The sequence below is a fragment of the Alligator mississippiensis genome, chromosome 4 (genome assembly GCF_030867095.1).
Source record: "Alligator mississippiensis isolate rAllMis1 chromosome 4, rAllMis1, whole genome shotgun sequence".
NCBI lineage: Eukaryota > Metazoa > Chordata > Crocodylia > Alligatoridae > Alligator > Alligator mississippiensis.
In genome coordinates, this window is record NC_081827.1 from 184,908,822 (window position 1) to 184,932,783 (window position 23,962).

General features: G+C 41.8%; 1 protein-coding gene across 5 annotated transcripts in view; it reads left to right on the forward strand.

The window, feature by feature from the left end:
- Positions 1 to 23,962, forward strand: part of AGAP1 (ArfGAP with GTPase domain, ankyrin repeat and PH domain 1) — a 589,050-nt gene that overhangs the window by 110,317 nt on the left and 454,771 nt on the right. Inside the window, exon 1 of one of the 5 annotated variants that reach the window (XM_059727176.1) lies at positions 7,852 to 8,865. The exons of 2 other annotated variants lie outside the window; for them this stretch is intronic. In XM_059727176.1, the coding sequence (XP_059583159.1) occupies positions 8,028 to 8,865 (838 nt within the window). In that variant the 5' untranslated portion in view covers positions 7,852 to 8,027. Of the gene's footprint in view, positions 1 to 7,851; positions 8,866 to 23,962 lie in introns of those variants that run through there. 2 more of the 5 variants (XM_059727173.1, XM_059727175.1) reach the window with 2 other exon arrangements.

Consider the following 23,962-nt stretch of genomic DNA (forward strand, 5'->3'; position numbering starts at 1 on the left):
AATTACCTGTGTGGGGAACAGGTGCATATATGCCGCATGTGGTTTGCTATGCCTCACGCTGCTTTGAAGTGCCACAAACCGCATGGGCGCACTTGTCTGGACGTGCCCCTTGTGTTCAAATTGCTAATTAAAAAAAAAAAAAAGTATCTGTCTAAACTAATCACCTTAAAGTGCTCAGCATGGTAATATTATGAAGGCCAGTGAGGGAGTAGCAGAAGTGGCCGACTTGTACATCTCAAAAATACCGAAAGATATACTTTCTGTAACAGCTAGTGTTGCCAAGATTAATACGACCCTAATGAAGATAAGACCCTTACAAGAAAAGATTTCAAAGCTAGAGTCTACATACCGTGTATATTACTGTATATTCATATGAGGGCAAGTTAAATATCTAGAACACATAGAACACAGGCTTTTAGAAACTATCATTTGATTTCCTTTTTTGGTATATTTAGTTGGTGGATTTAATGATCTTGTTGTAGTCATGCAGTCATTAGGAATGTCATGAGTGAGAAACATCTGAATATTATGAACGATATTTACATTAACAAAATCATTCTCCTTGGCAGGGTTTGGGTTCTGGTTCTGTGTTCACAGGATGATTATAAGAAACATTACATATTCAATAATAGATGTGTAGTGAATATGTTCTTGTCAAATCTGACCAGGAGATGTCTTAATTGATGCTGAAATAGAACTGCTCCTCTTCTAGTTTTTGTCTTTCCTGGGCAGGTGGTGTGCTTTAATGTTTTTTCATTCTTTTTTCCTTTTACTACATTTAATCCTGTAATCTATGTGGCTGCTGTCTGTTGACATTGTTGTATCAGCTGGGTGTTCCTAGTTGCAGATTTCAGAGAACATGTGGTGACGCTTGCATGCGTGTGAAGCCAGTTTTTAGTGTGCCAAAGTTGCAGAAATGGGTGCGGTTCTTGGATTGTTACAGAAGTGAATGACAAATGTTTAGAGGCAAACTTGGTAATTAAAGGGTAATTCTTTTTACTTAAAATTAGATTTGCATTTAAGAATGCAACTGCAATCTGGCAGAAGCAACTACTTTTAGACGAGGTGTTTTGATTTAAGTCCAGGGCAGATACAGGCTTGGAACTGGCTAGAATTGATACTTGTTTGGTGGGGGGGATTGTCATTTGGCAAAGCTTTCAGAATCTCAGCCTAAATAATTACTTGCATGTCAGTTGCTGAGTTGTATTTTGTGCTGTAGGAGTACTTGTTTGCATTGGGGGGGGGATTTTAAATGAGAAGAAAGATTGACTGACAATTTGTAGAATTACTTTTTAATTGTAATTAAGGAATCATTGAATGAGTTTCTAATCATCCCCAGAGGTTCAAAAGGACAAAAGCAAATGCCAAGCTTAAAATACCTTTTATAACTTGGGCTTTCGATTACCTGAGTCCTGAGAGATGCTGAAAGATTTCAGCATGGCATTAAGAAGTCTGAGTTTGTGGCACTGGCCACTGGCTATGATTGCACTTGACTTCCTGGTGACTCACCAGTATCTTTGTTGTGGTTAAGTTGGTATTGTTAATGTGTAAATGTTCAAAAAGTGAAGGATGCTGGAGGCTTAATTTAAGCCATAGTTCAGATTTGTTCAACGTAATAGTAGGGTTCAACATGGGAGGTTGATACCAGGAACAAAAGGATGGAGAGGTAGGAGGCAAACCTCTTTGTGCTGGTGGGTCAGTCTTCCTGAATTAAATCTTTATCTGCTATCTCTAAACCTCAGCATGGTGTAGTTTGAGCAGAATGCTGAATATCAGGCACTGGTGCTGTTACGTTATATCACTGTAATCTTAACAAAAAAATCTTGTGCCTTGAAAGGGAAGTCAAACACTGATATTTTGCAATTAACGCCATTTTAAGAACGCAGCTGAGATGAGAGAGATGCAGTATCAAAATAATTTTTAAATGAACATAATAAACTTGCTTGAATTAATACTTATATAAACACTCATAGATCATTTGACTAGATGTATATCCTACTGATTACAGTTTAGTCTATTAAAATGTTGAGATATAAGCTCATTTTGCAGAAAAGAGGTGTGTGATAGCTGTGTTTTTGGCCCCTGAATGCCAGGTAGATGGCAAATTGGCATGTAAGTTAAGACTACTAAGTCTCTTCACTTTGGGATACAGAGTACAGCAGGATATCAAATAAAAAAAAAAAAAAAGTGTATCTAATGGGGTGAAGACCTTTTGATTTAACCACCAAACCAGTTTTCAGGAATAGCTTGGTTAACTTTCTAAAACTGCTACTGATTTTTGGTAAATCAATCTCTGCATTGCTACCACCTGCTAAAAATGGGGATCATATGTTTTTGGGGTAAAGGGAGAGAAAATCCTTGGGTGTAATACTGAAGGCCATACAACAGTCTAGAGGAGCAGCCTAGGGTGATTTTTGTTTGTTTATTTATTTATTTTACTTGAAGGGCAAAATTGATTAATATAGTACTTCATTAGCTAAATATTTAATTTTATGTTGTTCCTTCATTTGAAAGTATATCAGTGAAGGAAAGTGTCCTTTGCAAAACAATACAATTTATAGTTTTCTTTATAATTATGCAAGGTGTCAAAAGCAGCTTTCATTCTTTGGGCTGTATGGTTGTATTTGACAAATCTTGACCATGCTTATTATGCCTTCTAGAGTCAAATGAAAATAACTTGTGATGTGGTATTAATATATGTTGGTTTTGTTGTGAAGAGGTACCTACTATTCAAGAATGTTCTGGAGCAACTGGTATTGATATGGACTTCCTGAGCATAGTGGGATAAGACCTCTGTCATCTATGGAGAGAAGACAGGACAGAAACTATACCTTGTGCACGCCAGCAAACCTGGTTACGCTTATAAAAGTATTCTTTCAATTTCTGAGTGGTAAATAAATCTAGGGTGAGTAGGAAATTTAAATAGGAGATGAAATAGGATTTGTTATGTAGTATTTTTGCTAAATGAGATCTAAACTGGTCATTAATGTAGTCACTGTCATAACTGAGGTAAGTGATTCTACCAAATTGTACTTGAAGCAAGGATTTCTAGGATGATATCTTTTATTGGACCAAATATGTAGCTGGGATATATTTAGACAAGCTTTCAAATGCAAGACCTTCTTCCTCATGGCGGATCACAAGTAGCCAGGCACAGTGTAGTAAAGAAGAACAGCAGAAAAGTGGTGGGAGGGGGTGAGAGAGATTCCCAGGAGTAGCAGACACTCAAAACTCTGACAGACATGCAGCTCCCAGCTGTAACTCATGGCACTTTGCAGGAAGCACCATGAGCTATAGCAGTGCCCTGGACCCAACTATGTATTTGGGTCCTGGGGGTTGGGTTATTGAGCTGCAATTTAGAGTGCTAGATGAGTCTGTACCTGCTCTCACCTAGCTTCACCCTTCCCTCCTCCCAGTTCTGGTGGCAGACTCAGAATGTGAGTGGGGGAAGGGAGTGGAGGTCGCTTGGTCGGTTTGGGGGTTGCTAAACCAGTGGTGGAGGGTGGGACAGGTGGATGGGAGCCATGGGAGGGGGAGAGGAATGAAAGGCTGTACAACCATGCCCTTACAGAAGATCACAGCTACAGAGTGCTTTTAAAAAGGGCCTGATCCTGCAACAAATCTGAACTCTCATTACATGAGGGTTCAGATGAAGATGCTCCAAAGCAGAAAGCCTTCATTAACTTGTCAGCCTGCGTGGGGAGCAAGGCTCAGCTGGTGTAGCCCATAGGGGAAGAAGGGAGTTCCCCCTAGGGTTTGCCTGAGGGGAAGATTTGTTGCAGGATCAGGCCCCTTTTAAAAGCGCTCTGTAGCTGTGATCTTCTGTAAGGGCGTGGTTGTACAGCCTTTCGTTCCTCTCCCCCTCCCATGGTTTGACAAAATGTCACTTGGCACCCACAATTAGCAGAAGAAAGGAAGCTGATGACTGGGAGATCATGGTCTGTCAAAAGAGAGGAGGGTCTTTCTCATCTTCCAGGTGTGGAAAGAATTCAGGAGTTAGGGGTAAAAAATAATGTGCCATAAAACCAGTTATTAGTGTTTAGCCCTGGTTTCTTAGTGTCCAGACAGCTGGTGAACTTTTATTCCCAAGTCTCTCTTAAAGTTGTTGGGTAGATTTCCCTTAGCATAGCATGCCAGTGAAGTCAGAGAGGGAGTGGTTGTTTGATGAGACATGTGGTCCTAATGGTGCGTTACCCTCCCTGTCATTTATATTTTTTTTTTCCTGAGAGAGCTCATTCTGGTGCATAGTTGTTTGATTTCACCTGCATAGTTGCCATGAAGGCACTTGGTGCATTGGAGCTGATAGATCACATTTTGGGAAAGGCATGTATAGAAACCATGGATTCTGATGGTTTTGCGATGAGAGGTATTGAAAGCAGTGAAAGAAAATTGACAGCAAAGTAAAAAGCCAGATGTCACAGCAACATTTTCCTAACTCTATCCCAAATACATACATCATTCAATAAAAGGTATCACCCTAAAAAAAATCCTTGCCTCTTGCATAATTTCCGGATCATGGTGGTTACAACATCAGTCTTGCACTATTCTAACAAATGTATAAGAATATGGCTTATTTAATGTAAATGTGATAACATAGCATCTATTTAAAAAAAAAAATATCTGCAGCTTTTTGCCAGAAATGTATAATTAAATGTTTACACTGAGATATTTTTACATGTGCCATTCTTTTGCATAAGGACATACCATTTCTTTCGGCTGGGTATATATAGTATGTCTTGTGAATAGATTATGGAAATGGACAGCTCACCAATGGATGAAAAGGTTTTGGAGAAAGGAATAGTGCTTCTCAAGGGAGGGGGAAAGAATACCGTTCCTCTGCACTTGTAAGTGGGTCCACTGAAGGTGCAGTCCTCTAAAAAAACACAGGAAAATGGATTGCTCTGGTAGGTTGTAAGCAGCCTACTTGCATGGGTATAGTAGGCTGAAAAATGTGGCATGGACTCTGGGAGGGAAGTGGTTGGGGGAGAATTACAATAGCCAGTGTTGTTTAAAACATGGTATTGCAAAGGTGTGATGGTATATATTCATTTCAGTATTTGCATGCTTTCAAACATTAATCAGAAGTGTTCTAGGAAAAAATATTCATGAAAGATTATTGAATATTTTACAATAACTAGAGAGATGGGTGGAGTGATATTTTACTACAATAGAGGGATGGGGGAGTGAAGTGATTAGAAGTGCTTTACCTTTGACAGCAAATGAGCACTTTGGGAGAAGGAAATACTGTATTCAGTAAATTGGAAGTACTTCATGTAGTACTTGAATGGATTTCTGAACTTGCTTTTTCTCTGAGAGCATTCCTGCTAACTTCATTCATTCATTTTAAAAAGTGTTATTTGCATTATATCTATTTAAATAACTTATGTCCTGGCAGCAAAGTGAGTTTGATGGTAGCGAGTTAATAAATAACCTTATTTTTATAACATTGTTCCCCACGTCTTCTGAATGAATATGCATCTGGCAGCTGTGTCAAGTGCAATGCAACCAGAAAATAGTATGCTGTGCATGTTAACACGCTGGTACAATAATTAGGCTGCTATTATCCAGAACCTCTTTTTTTATTGGGGGTTGAGCAGACAGGGGTAATCTGGTATTAAAACTCAGAACCAGTGTCACCTTTTAGAAGTTTCACCTCAGACCCACTCGATGCTTTAAGGTGAAATTTTGATGATGGTGTTTCATGCATAGTAAAAGATGCATTGCTGACTTTGTCCTTATTCTAAATGTATTGATTGTGAAGGGTGCTACATTTAACAACCTTGAGCAGAGAGAGATAGTTAGCCATGTTTGGCAGAACGCAGAATGTAGAGTTGCACCTTATGGGCTAAATCAGAGATTCATAAGCTTTTCTGAGCAGCAGCTTCCTCCATCGGGATGCTAAATAAGCTGTCCCCAAGTAGCAATTTACTTTGCCTTCTGCTTAACAGTTTTGGCAATAACTGACTCCTTGGACCCTGCAGACCCATGAAGAGGGGCAGTTGAGGCTCTCTCACCTTGCTGTTAAATTGCCAATGAGTTTCAACTCTGACCTTGAGGCAACATCTGAAGAGATGTGAAGATACCTTGTATAGATAGTGTTTTTGGCTTCTCTGAAGTTGTTACCAAGGCCCATTATTTGTAGCTTTTTCACTGTGAGCACCTGAAAACCAATTCTACTTAACCAGTCAGCTGATGATGATTGACATACCTGACCTGAACTGGTGTAGATTTGGTGTTGTGTTTTATGTTCATGCCAGATGCTATTCGTATCAGCTCCTGGGGAAGGGATTCTCCTTACCGAAGTGAGAGATTTTGTTGGATGTGTGTGTTTGCTGCTGAGACAAGGGTCTGGTGAGGCAGAGTCCAAAAGCACCTGCTCCTCTTTTTCCTCATTAATTAATAAGGTTGCTACAAAATCAGCTAGACCTGTTCTTTTGGTGGAGAGACCAATATGGAGCTGAGCCTGAAGAGCAATGTTGCCTTTCTTTTTGCAATGCTTTTCTTTCTACTCTGGTCAGGGTCCCTGCTGTGGACCAGTGAAACTTGGGATCTCTAAAACTGGAAAGTTTGGCTTTAGGTGGCTGTACTGCTGTGACCAAATGGTTGCACCATGAGGAAATACCACCTTAAAAATGACAGTCAGGCTAAAATGACAAACCTGGAGTATTTAGGTTATGTAGAAAATAACCTTCCTCTTGCAGTTCTTCCTGCACCTTAAGCAGCCATTCATACTAAGAGTTAACTTGGAGGTTGGATTAGACATTCTAGACTTTGGTCAAGAATAGCATCATATCGCACATTCTTCTCTCATCCTTTCTCGAAGCCCCGCAAGGGCCTGCGGCAGCCCTTGAATTGGCAAGTGATCTAGATGAGAAGAGTGGCTCCTAGTTAAGTTCCATCCTTTGCATTTTTGGGGAGGTAGACCATGTCTTAGAGACCTCACCTTAACCTTGGAAGAACCATTCAGCTGATTATGTTGTAGATCACCGTTTCTTAACCCATGGGTTGCGACCCAAAAGTGGGTGGCAAGAACATATGAAAGGGTGGTGAACAAACTTTAAAAATGGATGGACAAACTCTAAAACTAAATTCTCTTTTCAAGGAGAAAGAAGTGGGAAATCAGAGCTTTTCCCTTGCAGGCTGGCAGAGTTCCAGCTGGTGCGGGCAACAGAAGCTAGTGTCAGCAGCAGGGCTGGTGAGCACCCGCAGAAGCCAGCATGGGCATTAGTGGCGGGGATGGGGCTGCTGAGCATATGCACAAGCTGCTGGCAGTGTTGGCAGTGGGGGTATGCACCCCCTTTCCAGTTGCCCTGGGCAGAGCTGGGGCAGCAGGTGGGAGGGAGGGACACTGGGTTGAGATGGGCCAGTGATGCTTACAAGTGGGTGCTGGAAGAAAAAAGGTTGAGAGCTACTGCTGTAGCCTGCCTTTACACAGCCCTACTCTTGTTCCATCCAAGCTGCGAGTCCAAGGCCTTGCAGGTAGGTCACCTGGGGTGTAAGTGAGGGATGGGCTAGGGCGGAAGGAGACTTACCCAGTGCTAGAGCTCTGCTCGGTCTCAATTTGGAGCCGGACGATTGGGTTTCGCCTGCATGAATCTGGAAAGGGCTTGGTGTTGCCGAAGATGAAAAATAAGAAAGGTGCGGCCTGAGCCGTCTGTGTGCTGGCAGGTGGCTGCCAGACGGGTCGGGGCCCGGGTCCTGCTCCGCTCCGCAGGCGGCGGCGGCTCCAGCCCGGCTCTTGGGCTGCGCCGGCGGCGGAGCTCCCGCACGCTCCCGGCAGACGCGCGGCGGCGCGGGGGGGGGGGCGGTGGCGGCGGAGGGGCCGGGCCGGGCCGGGCCGGGCCGCGGTGACAGCGGCGGGGCAGCCCCCGGCTCCAGCCTGCAGGGGAGGGCGGAAAACAAGAAAAAGAAAAAGGCGGAGCTGCGAACAATGCGGGCCGGGCCCCGCGCCGCCCGGCGGGCTCGGGCTCGGGCTCAGCCCGCGCCGCCCGGGGCCATGTAGCGGCGGCGGCGGCGGGCGCGGGGCCATGCACCTCCGGGACAGCATGCAGCGCGGCGCGGCGCAGCGCAGGACCGTGTACCGCATCTCCGTGACGCTGGTGAAGAAGGAGCTGCTGGGCGCGGGCGGCGGCAGCCCGGGCCGGGAGCGGGAGCGGCGGCGGCGCGGGGGCAGCCAGCCTCCCGCCTGCGGCAGCCTGCCCCGCGCCGCGCTGCTGCTGGAGGAGGACGAGGAGGAGGACGAGCAGGAGCGGGACGCGCCGGGCCCCGGCCGCCCCTTCCGCGCGCTCAGCGCCGGGCAGCTGGAGCTCGGTCGCCTGCAGCCGCCCGCCCGCACCCCGGGCCCCGGCCCCGGCAGGTGGGCGCGGGCGGAGGGCGCGGCCGGCTCGAGCCCGGCCCGGCAGCCGGGCCTGCTGCGTCGCAGCTTCAGCTTCAGGCACCGGAGCGGCGCGGAGCTGCGGGTCCGCGCCCGGCGCCACAGCAGCTCGGGCTGCCTGGCCGCCCCGCCGGGCCCCGGCCCCGGCCCCGACAAGCGCAACACGCTGGACGTGGCCGAGGTGCTGAGCCAGGCGGAGCCGCTGGAGCGCTGGGAGCGCAGCAAGGGCAAGAACCGCACCCTGGACAACAGCGACCTGCAGCGCTTCTCGCAGCGCCGGGACCGGGACAGCGACAGGGACGGCGCCCCCCGCGACCGCCGCCTGCTCCGCTTCTTCAGCGGCATCTTCGCCTCCACGCCCTTCTGCAGCCCCCACGGCCGCTCGCCCCGCAGCAGCTTCTCCAGGCCCAGGGGCTACTTCAGCAGCCTGAAGAGAGCCACGGCTGAGGCGCAGTCCAGCTCCGAGAGCATCAACGGGTCCCCTCACAAAGGTGCCCTTCCTTGGCGGGGCAGGGGCGGGGGGAGAGCGTGGCGCAGGTGCCTCCAGGTCCTTTCAGGGGAGTGCCCGAGTCCTGCAGGCAGGATCAACCCTGGAGGTTCCCAGAAGAGATGGGCAGAGCCGCCAGCCCACTGCCCTGCTGTTGCCAAGAGCTCTTTTGCCCTGGTGGTTTCCATTGGGTTTCCGACTGCAGAAAAATATGAGCTGGCATTTTCCCCTTTGAGCCCAGCCAGGGGGACCTCCCGAGGAGATGGGGCCGAGAACCACCGGCCTAGACACCTGCCTGCATTTGGGCTGGGATATTGCCACTGAGGCACCTCTGCATGATCCTCTACCCCAGGGGTTCCCAACTGTTTCAGATCGTGGACCGGAAGTGGCTGCGGACCAGCAGACTGCAGTCCAGAAGCGGCTGGCACACACATACAGGCATATTTGGTGTAAAAAAGTGTTGGCTGCCGGTTCCCGGTATGCCGGTCACGTCTGGACATCCAGTCCGGCAGCCAACCTTCCTGCCAACCAGGAGCCGACCCTTTGCAGCCCAGTACCATTACACGGTCATTAATGCACCATGCTTATAGTGCATTAAGTTTAGTACCTGTAATAACAGGTACTAACTTAATGTTCCATAATTGGCGCTACTGCACATTAACGCAGATGAACTTTTTTTTTGTGTGACGCTTAATGGGCATTGGACTAAAGGTAGTGCAAATTAGCATGGTTTTTGTCAGCCACACTAATGCGCCCTGGAATTAGTCCAATGCCCATTAAGCGTCTTGTGTAGATGCACCCACTGTGTAGACAAAGCGCATGGGAGATGCGTTGCATTTCCCAGCATAGTAGGTGTTGCTTGTCACCTTCCATTTCAGGTGCAGGAGCCAGGAAGTGATGTGAAGGCAGAATAGATTATTCCCATAACAAATGAGACTTCACCTCCTTGTAGGTCTCTTCTTTGCCGTTCCCTTAGCTGGAATGAAATGCCATGGATCTGCAGCTTAATCATTTAACCAGGAAAGAGGGCTGGGTTGCTTTTTTGGAATTTGGGTCACTAGGCCACTGAATGTGCCTTCCTGAGAATGTGTTTTCATGAAGCACCTTTCCAAAATAGGATGCATCATGCTCAGTGACTTAAAATATCTGCCCATAAAAATACCCTGTGCAGGATGTGTTTAAATGACCAGTTCAAGTGGATTTAATCAGCTTGATAGTGAAAACGTGCAAGTATCTGAATGTAATAGTTATTTGTATTGCTGCTAGTCCTCCAGCCTACTTGACACCAAGAAGCTGTCTTCACTAAAATACAGGAGTAAAGGAACATGGTTTTAACATTAATGGGAAAAGAAAAGCAGATTGAGTTTAGTTGATGGTTTTATGTTAAGCTTTTCAAAACCTGTGTGGGCATATATGCTGAATTTGGGTTTTACCACTTACTTTTTCTGAGGTATTGGTTATAGACTTCTTGCCTTTCTTTTTTTTTTTTTTTTTTTTTAAGAATTTAGGGTCCCCCCCCTCTATTATATACTTCTTTATACACAATCCTAGGTTTATCGTAGAATTAGCAATTGCACCAGTCTCCAGAGTAATGGCTATTTGAAAAAGCAAAATAGGCGGTAGACCTCTAACTAAAATTCGCATTGCCAAAGGTCATGGTTTTTCTTTTCCATGCATGTAGTTAAAATCTTCCCAGAGTGTGAAACAAAGTGGTTGCAGGGAGGTAATAATAGCTGGACAAAAACAACCTGTAGATCCAGTGGTCCACCAGTTGAGATCAAGTGCCTTCCTTTCTTAAGCTGTAATGCACTGTTGCCAATTTCATTCTGTAGGTTAATAAAACATTAAAGGCATTTATGTGGGTTTACAAGCAGTCTGTACCAGAACTTGTGGCTTGACTTCAGTGTTAAGGTTGAGATAACCACAAAAAAGTGTGTTTCACACAGCTGTTTGTGTTTGCCACTTAAGAAGTATGCCCAGAATGCTATTTTGTTTGAAGAGTGTGTGTGCGTACATTCCATTTCCATATACGTTTCCTTTTTCCTCTGAGTGCATGGAAAGGTGAAGTCCAGTACTTTTTAGGGTGGGGGTAATTTCTATGATTGTGTGTTAAGACACGTCACTGAAATTTGTCTCAAATGCTGACTGAGTAAAACTCATCAGTGAGAAACAAGCTTTTAATTGCAACTCCAATTGGGATGGTAAACCATCTAATTGTTTTACTGTATCACACACATGAAGCTAGGTTTATATGAGATTTGGTTACTGTATAAACTGGACTGGTTTAACTGGGCATGCCTGTTATCACCCTGCAGGCCACTGTTTAAATTCCACCCTCAGACTAAATCTGTCCCTTTTTTTTGGTAGAAAAGTAAGTTTTGGCCTTATCTTCACTACGAGGAAAAGGTTTGTGCTTTTAGGGAAAATTGCCTTTTAAGTGCACTCCTCAGTTTGGGTGGGTGTTTCTCAGCATAATGCTCATAAATTCAGAGTTAGCTCAGTTCACGTTGAATTCACCTTGTTAGCTTTTAGGAGCTGCTAGGGTTCTGGAACTGATGAATCAAATGTGTTCCAGCATGTAAACATAATGAGGGGAGACAGGAATAGAGTTGTAGCCACTAGCCCTTTACACTTTGACTCCTGAGAATTGAACACCAACTCTGAAGGTTTTGCTAGAAACTAAAAATGAGCAGACATTTAAAAAAAAATTTCTTCTAGATTTTGTGGGGATTGGAGGTTAGCATAATGACCATCAACACAAACCGGATATACCTTGATTTAACTAATGATTCCTTTTGTTCAGAATGGACTGGCTTGTGGAAGCAAACTCACTGGGCTGTTATTACAGCTTTCTCTGATAAAACGTCTTGCAAAGCTCCCTTTATTCATAATATTGGTATTTGGATCTTTGATAGACAGAAAGGTGACATATAAATCTGATGAAAACATAAATAAATAGGTAGACTTACATTTGTTGACTTCTTATACCCAGCCCCCAAGGATGATCCAAGAAGAGAAATGATTTAAGGCCCATGTAACCTAGAAGAAAATAGACAACTGCTAATTTGTTTCCTTAATGTCATAACATGTCTCAGTGTGTACTGAATGTTTAGCTTGTTTAGGTCTTGTTTTGAAATTTGCTGTTAGATTTTTCTCCTCATTGCACACATTTGACTAACACTAGCACTTCTAAAACTTAGAGGCAATGAAGGGGTGAATAATGAGTCCAGAAATTTAATTATGCTCAGCATCACCATTGTCCAAACTCTCCAAAAAGTGAACCCTCCTTCAGGAAGTCCAAGACACTTGAGACTCCTTGAAAGAAAACCTTTATAGTGGCAAAGATAAGACCACTTCTAGGGTTTCTTTTGCATCCTCTACCAAACTTTTTGAGAAATGATTTTAGCTTTTAATAACACTTTGTTTTATTTATATGCTTTGAACATAGCAATAGTAAGATAGATGTTAAACTTTAACTTCTGTAATGTCTTCCACCCATTACAAAGTGACTGGAGCAGTTCATACCTCAGTGCTGTTGCCTGGGCTCTCTTGGGGCTTCTATACTTGTGCAGGGAGCCCAGAATTCCAGCACATTGGAGATGCGTGGGAATTGCCACGCTTCGGCAGACTCCAGTGTCACATGTTTGTGTCCCCACGCTGAAAAATGGCAGCAGGGCACTTTAGTTTGAGCTTTAGTTCAAAGTGGCCTGCTGCCATTTTTCAGTGTGGGGATGCTGATACACGTGATGCTCCAGGTGCTTTTAATTAGTGCAGCTCTCAGAAAAGAGACACAATGCTTCCCAGAGACGAGCCTATGAGCTCCATTTCATCAACCTGCTGGATACTAGAGATCAGGGACTAAACATAGACATTGGATTTTTGATACATTACAATCTGCCTGGCAACTGATTCCCCAACCCAGCCTAGCCCCTGGCTTCTTTACTTTTCATTCCATCCAGGAAGAGCACACACCAACTGCTGCAGCGTTCTTAGCCTGACGAAGGGTTTTTGAACCCCAAAGCTTGCTTAATAACTATTTTCCAACCATTTGGGTTGGTCTAATAAAAGATACCAAATTCACCCAAGGAACCTTGTCTGCCTATGTCCTTAGACCAACACAGCTACAACCTAAGCCGTGCACATGTATAAACGCCCTTGGTGACTTGTTCAGATGTTCCCTGTTCAGATGTGTAGGCCTTAACCACAGCAGAGAGGAAACTTTTCAAAAGCACCTAAATCTTATCTACTCTGATTTGGACTTATTTGCATTACTGCTGAAAGTTTTCCAAGTGATTTAGAGCATGTCTTTATTGCTTCCCTCCTGACCATAGGAAATCAGTCCATGCTCTTGCTAGAGCAGTTCAAAAGCTTACTGCCCAACACCAGAGTGCTGTGAGATCATTTAAGGGTGTCCCAGCGTGCTGTGCAATATTTGCATTGTTAGGTATGCAAAACTTTGCATAATTTGCCAGATAAACCCAGAGATTTTAAATAGGAACCCTTCATGTCAGAAACTTTTAATGTTGTCGCCTGAGTTCTTTGCAATTGAAGAATTGCTGTTTTATTTTTCTACACCAAAAATAAGTGAAAGCTAAGATCTGGCATTTTTTTAGGGCTATCTTTAACTCAAAAAGGTTGAGAGCTGCTAGTTTAAGATTTTTGGGGTTGCTCCTGAGACATTTACCTTGTCTGCTTGTCTTTGGTTCACCCTACCAGGAGTAGGTGGGTAGATTTAGTGTGGACCAGGGGTCAGGAGGGAAGCAGTATATGATATAGCCTTTAGCCTCTTTCCTATGCAGGCTTCAACATGGGTTAAATAAACTTTTGAGTGCTCTCCTTGCACTTCTTTACATCTGCTTCAGTGTTTTTGGGTGGCCAACTATTACCTTGCTTTGGAATATAGAATGTGTTGAATTTGCCAGACTGTTCCATGACTTGTTTTTTAATAGTTGCATTGTAAAGGTTACTTTAAAATACAGTGGATGGAATCCAGAACAGGCTTTTTCTCTGACAATGAAAATGTCAGATTACACTCAATATGTGTGTTCTTCCCAGTATGGACAAAATAGAATTCTTTTTTAATGGATAGCCTTTTCTAATTATTTGAAGGGTAGTTAATTACAAAGAGAATTTCTGATGTTTTTTTTTTTTTTGAGTAACCCTGTTTATTCCGAATTCTGTCCAAAGCACTAAATAATGAGAGAAAGCTGGAAAAAATCCTTCAAAACTTTTACTTTATGGTTATTTACCAAGTTGAAGTGAAAGAATGCTTTTTTTTTTTTTTGCTTTGAAGTGATCTCAGGAAATGTAAAACTCAAAAATTCATTAGAGATTTATATTCCTTTCCCTTGAAGTCTTTGTTATTGCTAGCTAGTCCAAGAAACTTTGAAAGAAGATGGTGAATGCAATGGAGAAGGATGGGAATGAGGACACATACAGCAAATTACAAAAGATGGTGTTTTGAAATCTCACCTACTTTATTCTTTTTCATTTTTTAAACACAACTAAAGTGCAAGAGTTGAAGAAGTCTTATTAGGCAGGCAATACTTTAGATCAGTATCAGAAAACCAATAAAAGAACTTCAGGATTTTGTGCAGTGATCTCTCTTGGAATGGATGATAAAGTATTTCATATCAAGGTATTGAACACTGAGTTATAACCAACTGTAAGCTGTTACCAGAACAGTGAGTGAGTGTGTGTGCATGTGCTGCAGTTCAGAGATCTTGGAAATATCCCTTTACTGTGTACTCAATACCATTAAGCCTTTTGCTTTAATTTGGTGACAATAGCTCCCATTTCTAATGACTGCATCTGGTGGAATCCTCATTTTAAAATAGGAGCATTATATTTTCCAAGCTGTTTACATCTAAAATTTGAGTCCTAGAAAAGATTTCCATGCTATTTTTCTGATTATATAAGATTAGCTGGGTGTGTGGGTTATGTCCAGATGTAGTTATGAAAATAAAATCCAGTGGATGAAAGGATTGTAATCATCTTTAAGCATCATCATCAGTTGGATAAGAGGTTTAATTTTTATTTATTGGGGAGGTTGTTTGTCAGGCTGAGTGGATGCCACCTGCAGTGAATACAGCTAGATGATTAAGAACCGAAATAAGTATTAAGGCTACTGGCTGAATTAGAAGGGACTAGATTAATGTTTGAATGCTATCAAAATGCACACCAGATGCCAGCAATGATGGGTATGCCTTTTCTGCTTAGGCAAGAATCAAATTTTAATTTTTAATGCTGTTCTGTATTAATCTGATGGGTGCTTGTAGCTTAATTAATGACCTTGCAAGCAATATAATGTTCTTTGAAGGGCCCTGATCCTCACTGAGCATTGATGTCTACTACTCAGTAATTGTTCTTGGTCATTTAGTGGCTGCCTGCTTCTCTTAAATCAAGGGAGGAGGAGGATACATACTAGTTGTTTAAAGTGACAGCAGAGTAAGTTTAGATTGGATATCCGGAAAAGCTTTTTCATTGTTAGAATAATGAGGCAGTGGAATAGACTGTCTAGGGAAGCTGTGGGCTCTCCATCACTGAAGGTGATCAAAAAGAGGTTGGACATGGTCGAGGTGTAGCTATGCCTGTGTTCTTGTTTGGGTATTTCCCATGCTTCTGAGTGTTGCTGGTTGTCCTCGCTCCCCTGACCTAGATGACCTTTGGAGGTCCCTTTCAGCCCTACTTCTCTATGATTCTGTGATTCAGGCATAGTAGGCTAACATGTATACCATGTGCCAATGATGTGACCTCCAGCTCTTTTTAGTTTTGGTAGGTTAGACTGAGAATTAGGAAGCTTTCCTATATGAGTAGGGCATTAGTCAATGAAGGAGAACACTCTTCGCAGCCATCTTTCCTTGTATTTGAATAACTTTTATTTGAGGTGCTTGTATTTGAGGGGCATTTTGTAAAGGGTAACAGGTAAAGAGCTTTTCTGGTGCTTGGTGTTCTTAGTATGGGGTGTCTTGGTGTTCTTAGTATGGGGTGTTCACAGTTTGTAGCACTGTATTTTTTTTTTCAGAGTAACAAGTGCTTGAGCACCCTTGCCTTTTCTGAGATAAGAGTGGTGCTTGAGTAATGAAAGATCTTGTTCCTGGAGGAATTAACACCTTCCCGGGTCAGGCACAGCTGTTAATATAACCTGTTAAGCCTCTTTAAGATGGAAAAATGACACATTACTGCCAACAGCTGGTTGATTTTCCTTCCGTTTTAGCATGTAACTTGTAATTGCTGCAGGTAGAGAAGATACGTTTTTAAAGCACTGTGTTGAAAAAATGAGGACCTTCCTTGGAAATTTATTTGCAGTTCTCCACTGGGAGGTTATCTCTAAGTGAGCTTCTTGTTACTTAGGAACAGTTATATATATATATATATATATATATATATATATATATATATTTCAGGTAACACATTTTGTCCCAGGCTAGATTAAGATCTGATCCTCGATTTCATGAGATCAGTTAGCAGTTCCAGTTTAATACTGCTGATTTTTCAAATACAACTATAACATTTTTCTCTCTTAAGTTGAGAGTGTAGCCTTTACTCATCAACATGTTCACCTTTTGTTTAAAGTAGAATACATAGTGCTTTGTTATATTCCTATTATAAATCTTATTTGGATAACTGATCAGAGTGCAAATTAAATTCAAGTGCTTGTTTCATTTCTGATTTTGAGCCAGATATAAAAATGAGCATTAACAAAGATTACTAATGTATCAATGTTGCCCTTGACAATAGTGTTAGGATTTTCTCTAGGCAACTGCAGTAAACATACAGTAGAAGCAGGTTTCTATGCCAAAAGAATCTAGAGTGGGCTTTTCATATGTAAGCAAATTGGAAATGAAAAGCAGTGTGTTATTCTGCAACACAAAGCTGTTACATGGATGAGTCTTAAAAATAGGTTATTAGCCAGACTGTTGATGTTTCAAACAAATGTACAGTGATGATATTTGTCAGATACTTTACTGTGTGTACAAAATAAGTCTGTGTTTCTTATAACAATATAATCAGCCAAGTTGACTTAGGGATGATAACACGTGGTGAGTTCTGGGTTTCTAGAATTTCCTTTTATATATGTATTTATTTTTTGTAGAGATTTTTGGAGAAAAAGAATAGTGTTTGTTCTTATTTGGGGGGGAGGGGTTGGTGCGGCTTAAACAGTCTGATAATGGGAAAACACTATAGGACCAGATTTTTTTCCCTTGCTCCCAGACCGCATTTAAATTTCATGGGAGCTGCAGTTCTTTCTGTGAAATTGAGTGCCCTAAGCTTTGAAAGCTTACACAAGGTTGTTGTTGTTGTTAAACCCAATCCTGTAATATTACATGTAAAAAGCAAAATCATGATGGAAGAAGCTGATAGGTTTATATAACACAAACTGAGGCTTATTGGTTGGTTGACAGGTTTAAAATGTGTAAGCAGGTGGGTACTTAAACTTTTCAAAACATAATCAACATTCACTAGTAGGTGTAACTGTTGTGAACAGGTGTTGGTGGCAGTTCAAGGAGTGCATATCTTTTTCATACAAGGTACCCTTTCTATGATGGCATTTATCTCCAAAATAGAATTTTATGATGTGGAAGTAGGTTCTGCAGAGCAGGTCTTAACTTATACACTTAATTCTTGGGAAAAGTCTAGCCTCAGCAACCATATTTTATACTATGATTGGTCTCATTAGCTTTCAGAGACTAGGGTGGAGGTCAGTCTATATTTAACCAACTGTAAGTATATCATCCTTGAAAATACTGCTTTGCTATTCATGACTTTATCTGAACAAAGTGCACCTTTAGTAATACATCTGAGATCCTGTTTTAATGTGCAGTCTATCTAGTCATTGATAGCATCAACTTGTTTCTTTCCCAAAGGCAGAACATAACTTTTATACCACTTGGAAGTAAAAGTATTTAGGAGGAATACTAAGATGTAGAATTAAAATGGTAGGGAAAGTGGTGTGTCACTTGCTTGTGATGCATATCACATGTTCTGTGTCTGTAAGGACTGTTATCTATGTTTATTTTACAAAAAAAATGGGACATTGTTTAAAATTTGTAGTCAGTTTTGGAGCAAAAAAGGCACTCTCCCAGTTACTTTAAGAATACTAGTTACCTCCATAGAATAATTTTAGAATGCTTCCATTTCAGTGATAGCACCAGTTCCTGCATGTGGTTTTCCTGGATGTGGGTCTTTTATTTCTAGAACGGCACGGCAGTGAACTACAAATGCAGTTCTTGGAAGCTGAATTAAAAGCTCTAACTGTCCAGTGACAGGTCACGTGCAAGGTTTTTAGTATTAGGAAACACAGCTCTATCCTTGTGTGTGATTATAAAGCTCCAAGTATTATATCCCAACATTTTTGGAAGCATGGTTGATTGTGATTGTAAAATAAAGGACAGAAAGGCCTGTGTTTTGGCTATAGCCAACTTTAGGCTTTCCAAATTCCTATTTATATATTGTAGCTATGAATGGCCATGACTTTAATTTGGCCTGTCTATTTAATTTGAGAAATAACTGTGTAAAGCTTAGATTTCCCCTTCCATCTTGTTTGACCTATAATTCTATGAACTTGAAACATGTAGATGAAGAAGGTTCTCAATTTCTTGAGTGCTAGTTTTGTTCAGTTGGCTAATTTTTAGAGTAAGTACAAAATTGAAGGCAAAAGGAAGCAACATCAGAAACTTCCCTTAGGATCCTGATTTCAAATATTATAGTAGGCAAGCTTATTGGAGGAAAGGGACTGCTTCCCCTTTAGAGCTCGCTCGACCCATTGACAACTATATTTGTTCCTAGGTGTACCTTTATGCTCTTTGGTACACCATCACTGAATAGGGCAGTTGTCAAAATTTGTCAGATCCTGGGAGCTTGGTGATTTCATTCTCAGTGTAGTATGTTGAGGTCTAAGACATAGCTTTTCTGTTAGTTCTTAATCACCATTATTAATTGTCCCTTGACCTAGAAAGAAATCTTTTAGTAAGGAGGAGATACTGTGAGGATTTTTAGTATTACTGTAAAAATAAGCAAGCACAGACACAAAACAGTTTTGATGCCCCACACTTCCTGGAAAATAAAGGCAACTTTGGACTGAATTTGAAAATTTTTCTGTTACAGTATGAAAATTCTGTGCTTATGTGGCTGTTGCTATTATGGGTCTGTTGGAGATTGACAGCCTGAGAAACTGGGACACTGACCCTAATGTCCCTTCTGCAGCTGCCTGATTTGGGAATTCTTCTATTCTGATAGACATTTTTATATACATTGGCAAAGCAATTGCTTTTTCCTCTCAATCCCTAAATCCTTTAAATAACAGCTTTTGTTGTATTACTAGAGAACCTAGATTTTAACTCTTTTGTAACCATTCAGTTTTAATAAACAAAGCAGTTAAATCTAGACTTGCAAATCTCTTCAGAATGTTTGTGCTATTAAATGCAAGATTTGGGAAACATGACTTGGCTTATTAGCCAGGTTGAAAAATTCTTGTGCTGCCACATTAGCAATTAAAACTAAAGTCTTGCCTTGTTTTAATTAGATATTGGACAACAAACGTGACATCTTTCTAGTTAAAACCTAATCATAATTGTAATACTTTGTGTTAAAATGTCTCCTTTTCTTGTTTGAAGCTACTCTTACTAAGAACACAAATATATATGGTGCATATTTCTCTGCTTTGTTTTCAGTATTTGATTTTGCTCTTTATTTTCCCCCTGTCACAGTACTTTACCGTATTTCCTGCATCTAAAATTATTGTTATCCTTCAGATGATTTTTACCTCCCTTTCCACTCTTTCTCTAGCTGCAGAAATGAGCAAGTAGTTTTCCTAACTTTCTTCTTCTATCTCTTGGCTGCTGTGATTAGGTAGAATCTCTAATTTGCACTCCTCTAACTTGTATTTTTACCTTAATTTCATATGGTATAGAAAGATGGTCATGCCTCCATGTAATTTGCATCATTTTAGTATGCAAATTACAACAAGACCAGGAGTGAACAGTTTACTGTTTATACTGGTATAGCTGCATATTTTAGGTAACTGCTGTTTTCTGATTTATTTGATTTGATTTGATTTTTTTTTTTTTTTTTTTTTTTTTAGTGGTAGGGAAGCAGGTAGTCCATATCTGGTTAGTAAACAGCTTCTCTGATATTGAAGTGGTAGAGACTTCATTTGTCCACATCTATCTTGAAGTTGTAATGGTTTACCTTTTAACTTTTATATTTTAGGGGTAACTTTCCAGCAGTTGAGGTCATTTTGTGGGGAATGTGTTACTGGTCAGCTGCTTTTCTACACAGTGTTTGTGTAGCCTGTCTTTGACAGCAGGGAGTAACTCAAGTATCTTTTTTGGCTTTTAGTCAGGGGTAGAAGCGTGGATTTTGATTTCCTGTTGATACTCACTGTATTGTCAATTGGGAAAGCGCCCAAGCAGCAACAGAATCAACTAAATGCTACAGTATGTTTCAGAAGTTTCATGCATTAAATTGTTGGAAAAGTAAGTCATCCTTACAATTTACCAATACAGGTGAGTTTGTAGAAGTTCTCATTTGAGAGTAACTTCTTATTTTCCAAAGACAGTCTGGAGTTTTCAAACCACAAATTCCCAAGGCCTCTGTGTTCCTTGTTAATTACTTAATTTTAAAATAATTTATAGGTAATAATATTTCAACTTGCTTTGAAATACTATTTCATTTTCATTTCAAAAAGAGTTTGTAACAAATCCATGATTGTTCTACTTCAAACTCACTGCAACAGATCTCACTTGACTGGTAAGGTGCTCTTCTATATGCCCATTGGCTTATTACCACATCTCCTTGTATGATCTGATCTGTAACCAGTAGTTGATGGCAACATTGTATCTTACCTGCTTTCTAGATAACTTTCTGTTATGTGAAGATTATCCTTCCTTACATTTTTTCAATTCTGTTATGATAGCAGAGAAAATAAATTGCTTAACTTGGAAGGCATTGAATTTGTAGATTTACCATATCTGTTTGTTTGTGAACTACTTACAGGTGATGGTAGATAGGGAGTCAAAGTTGACCATGGTTTGAAAGGCGTTTAATAAATTCTTGTCCATGTGTAAATAGGCAATGTAATCTTTCTTTACTTAAGTTATTCTGAGCTTGCTTAGTTGGGTGGCTTTCCACCAGGTACCTGGAAAAGATTTTAGTTTTTAATAAGACATCTCAAACATAGTTCTCTTTCTGTACAAGCAGAACAAAAATTAAGTTTATCCTAACCAAATTAAGATTTTACAACCCCCCCCAAAAAAAATAGCCAGTGACCCAACACCCACATCTGTTGCTCTGTAATGTGAGTCATTCAAATATAATTACTACATACTATAAAAAATCAAAATCCAGGATCTTACTGGCCTGTATATCTTGTTAAAGCCATGAAGGTACCCTTTATTAAGTTATTTAAGCAGTAATTGATTCTTATCCTGGTATAAAAATACACCATTACAAAATGGCAGCCTTGTTATTTATGACAATTTAAGCTATTAAATTTCAGTAATTCACATTTGCTCTGGATAAACTTTTATATCTGTTCTCTCACAACCTTGTTTTACTTGTGGAGGATAGAGGCATGTTTGGCCCTGTTTAAATTGATCATGTTCATGAAAAGTAGTAGATCAGAATGCCTTGAAACTGTAATCTTTATACTTAGTTCTCATCAAGTATAGTACACCATGCAGTAGTGCAAGTTTCCCCAGCTACTGAGCAGATACCATGGAGACGTGCTACTCAACTGTTAAACAGGAGAGTAATTAAGAAGGCTTTCAGATTTGTGCATGTTATCATATTAGTTTATTGACAGAGTGCACATCTACTTCACTGTCTGATGGCTCTTCAGTGAATGCATTGAATGAGATTAGTTTTGGTTTTCTCTCAGTTGCACTCCAGTTAAGCTTATTATGGTCTTGAGCCAAATAGCACAAAAGGATACAAGGTGTTTGCTAATGAACTTAGATAGGTGTGTGAGGTAGACATTTTTCACGGGTGCCAATTTCATTACTATATTGTAAGGCAGTGTTAGAGAGATATTGTAGTAGCGATGGTCCAGGAATTATCAAGAGGCAAGGATTTTTGGGGGGTAATATCTTTTATTGCAGCATTTCTCAACCCATGGGTAGTGACCCAAAAGTGGGTCATAAGAATATATGAAAGAGCCATACACCCACACCAAACCCCACAAATTGTGGGGCTGGGGCTTGGGAGCAGTGGGTCGGGAGTGAGGGGCAGTGGGTCAGGACTGGCCATCAATGTTTACAAATGGGTCCTGGTACAAAAAAGGTTGAGAATCACTGTTTTATTGGACCACCTGCATGGTTGGTTAAAAAAGATTTAGATGCACGAATGACAGTCAACATAAGAATAAAGTTAGATAAGCTTTTGAATGCAATGTCATGACATCAAAAAAGATACTCTGCCTTCCCCCCTCTATGGTGACCACCTTTTCCAAATTGAAAGTCAGGACATATGCCCCCCCCAAGCAGCATGGCTGGACTAGGGCTGTGTGGGGTGGGGGGGTGGGGGCGATGCGGATGCTGGCTGCCTGTTGCAGGCTCAAGGCTCCCTGCTCTTCTGCTCTTCCTCTAGGAGCCCCGTGCCAGCCGTGTGCCCCCTGCTTACCCAGCAACAGTGGGCATCACAACTCCACATGGCCGCCACACCGGTTACTGCATGGCAGCATCAGGCTCCCAGGGGAAGGGCAGCAGGTCAAGGAGCCGCGAGCCCACAGCAGGCAGCTCGCATCTGCCCCTGCTCCGTGGACAATTCTGGGAGGCCACGTGCCCTGCCCTCCCCATGCCTCCTCCTGGGGGGGTGTACGCAGCAGTGGGGAGCCACCTCCTCATGTGCTTCCTGGCTCCTGGACAAGCTGCCTGTGGCTGTCCTGCTCCCCGCCCCAGTTCTGTGGCCCCATGCACTGCCCTGACTGGGCAGTGCTCCCAGCCCCTGCCCAACTCCCTCCCTCACCATGGGGGCCTCCATCTGTCCCCCCTCCTCCATGCCTCTTCCACCCCAGAGACTTATCTGCAGGGAGGTGCTCTCCAGGCTGCCTGGCTCTTTCTCAGCCACGTGCAAATAAAAAAAATCCTTGCCTCCCACATTACTCTTCTAGGACATCCTGGAAAGGTAGTATTTCAAGCTTACAAATGAATTTTGGAATTTCCCCTTCTGAAGGCGTTCAGAGAATAAAAATCTTTTTTGTTTCAGATTTGTTAGTATACTTTGTATTTTATCTGCTGATTTTGTTTCTTTTAAAACGTTTTGCCTTTTTGTCTTAAAGATTGAAATGATTATAAATAGACCTATGTTTCTAAGAGAAATGCTGTTTTGAAGAATTTGCTACATAATTTGATTGAAGGAATTTCACTCCTCTGGTGCACAGTTTTTATATTTGGATTTATTTAGTGCACTGGTTTTGTTGGGTTCTGATATGAAGTGGTTAATTCTGTTGCACAAAACTCGGGTGATGGCTTTTTTTATAGTGCTTACGTATAGCAGCTTATGTTAGGAATCTTGAACGGTGGAGGAGGATGGTAGATGTGAATGACTTGTTTTGAATTTTGTAAATACAGTGTTCAAAGGTATCTCGTGATTAATGATCTTTTCAGGCTCATACTGATATCCTTGTTGCAAAGAATGCTGGTTTTGCTCATACTGGAGTGGCAGGTAGTTAGCTGTCAGAGTTGTGTATTTTCTACTTTAAATCCACATTCCAGAAGGGGTTAATAGTATACTTAACTGTTTCTTCAAAGCCACTCAGAGAAAGTGAATGCTTGGGGTTTTTGACACTAGAAATGGAATTCATCTGTGCTATTACTCTGGCCTAGATTAGGAGTAAATAAAATGTCTCAGCTAGTTTTTATTTTTTACAAAAAATAAGGCTGTCTCCTTTTCACTGTTTGACCTTTGAAACTGTTTGTTTACTTGAGGCATGACTTTAAGGTAGTAGTTAATCTAACTATTGCTAGTAAAGGGTACTGGCCTCTGGTGCTCTGCAAGACATGGAATAAATTAGGTGACTGTTCAGTGCCACCGGATGTCAGACAGCAGTTGCACTTCAAAACACTTATACCAACTTTGGTTTGAATTTGTGCGGTTTTTAT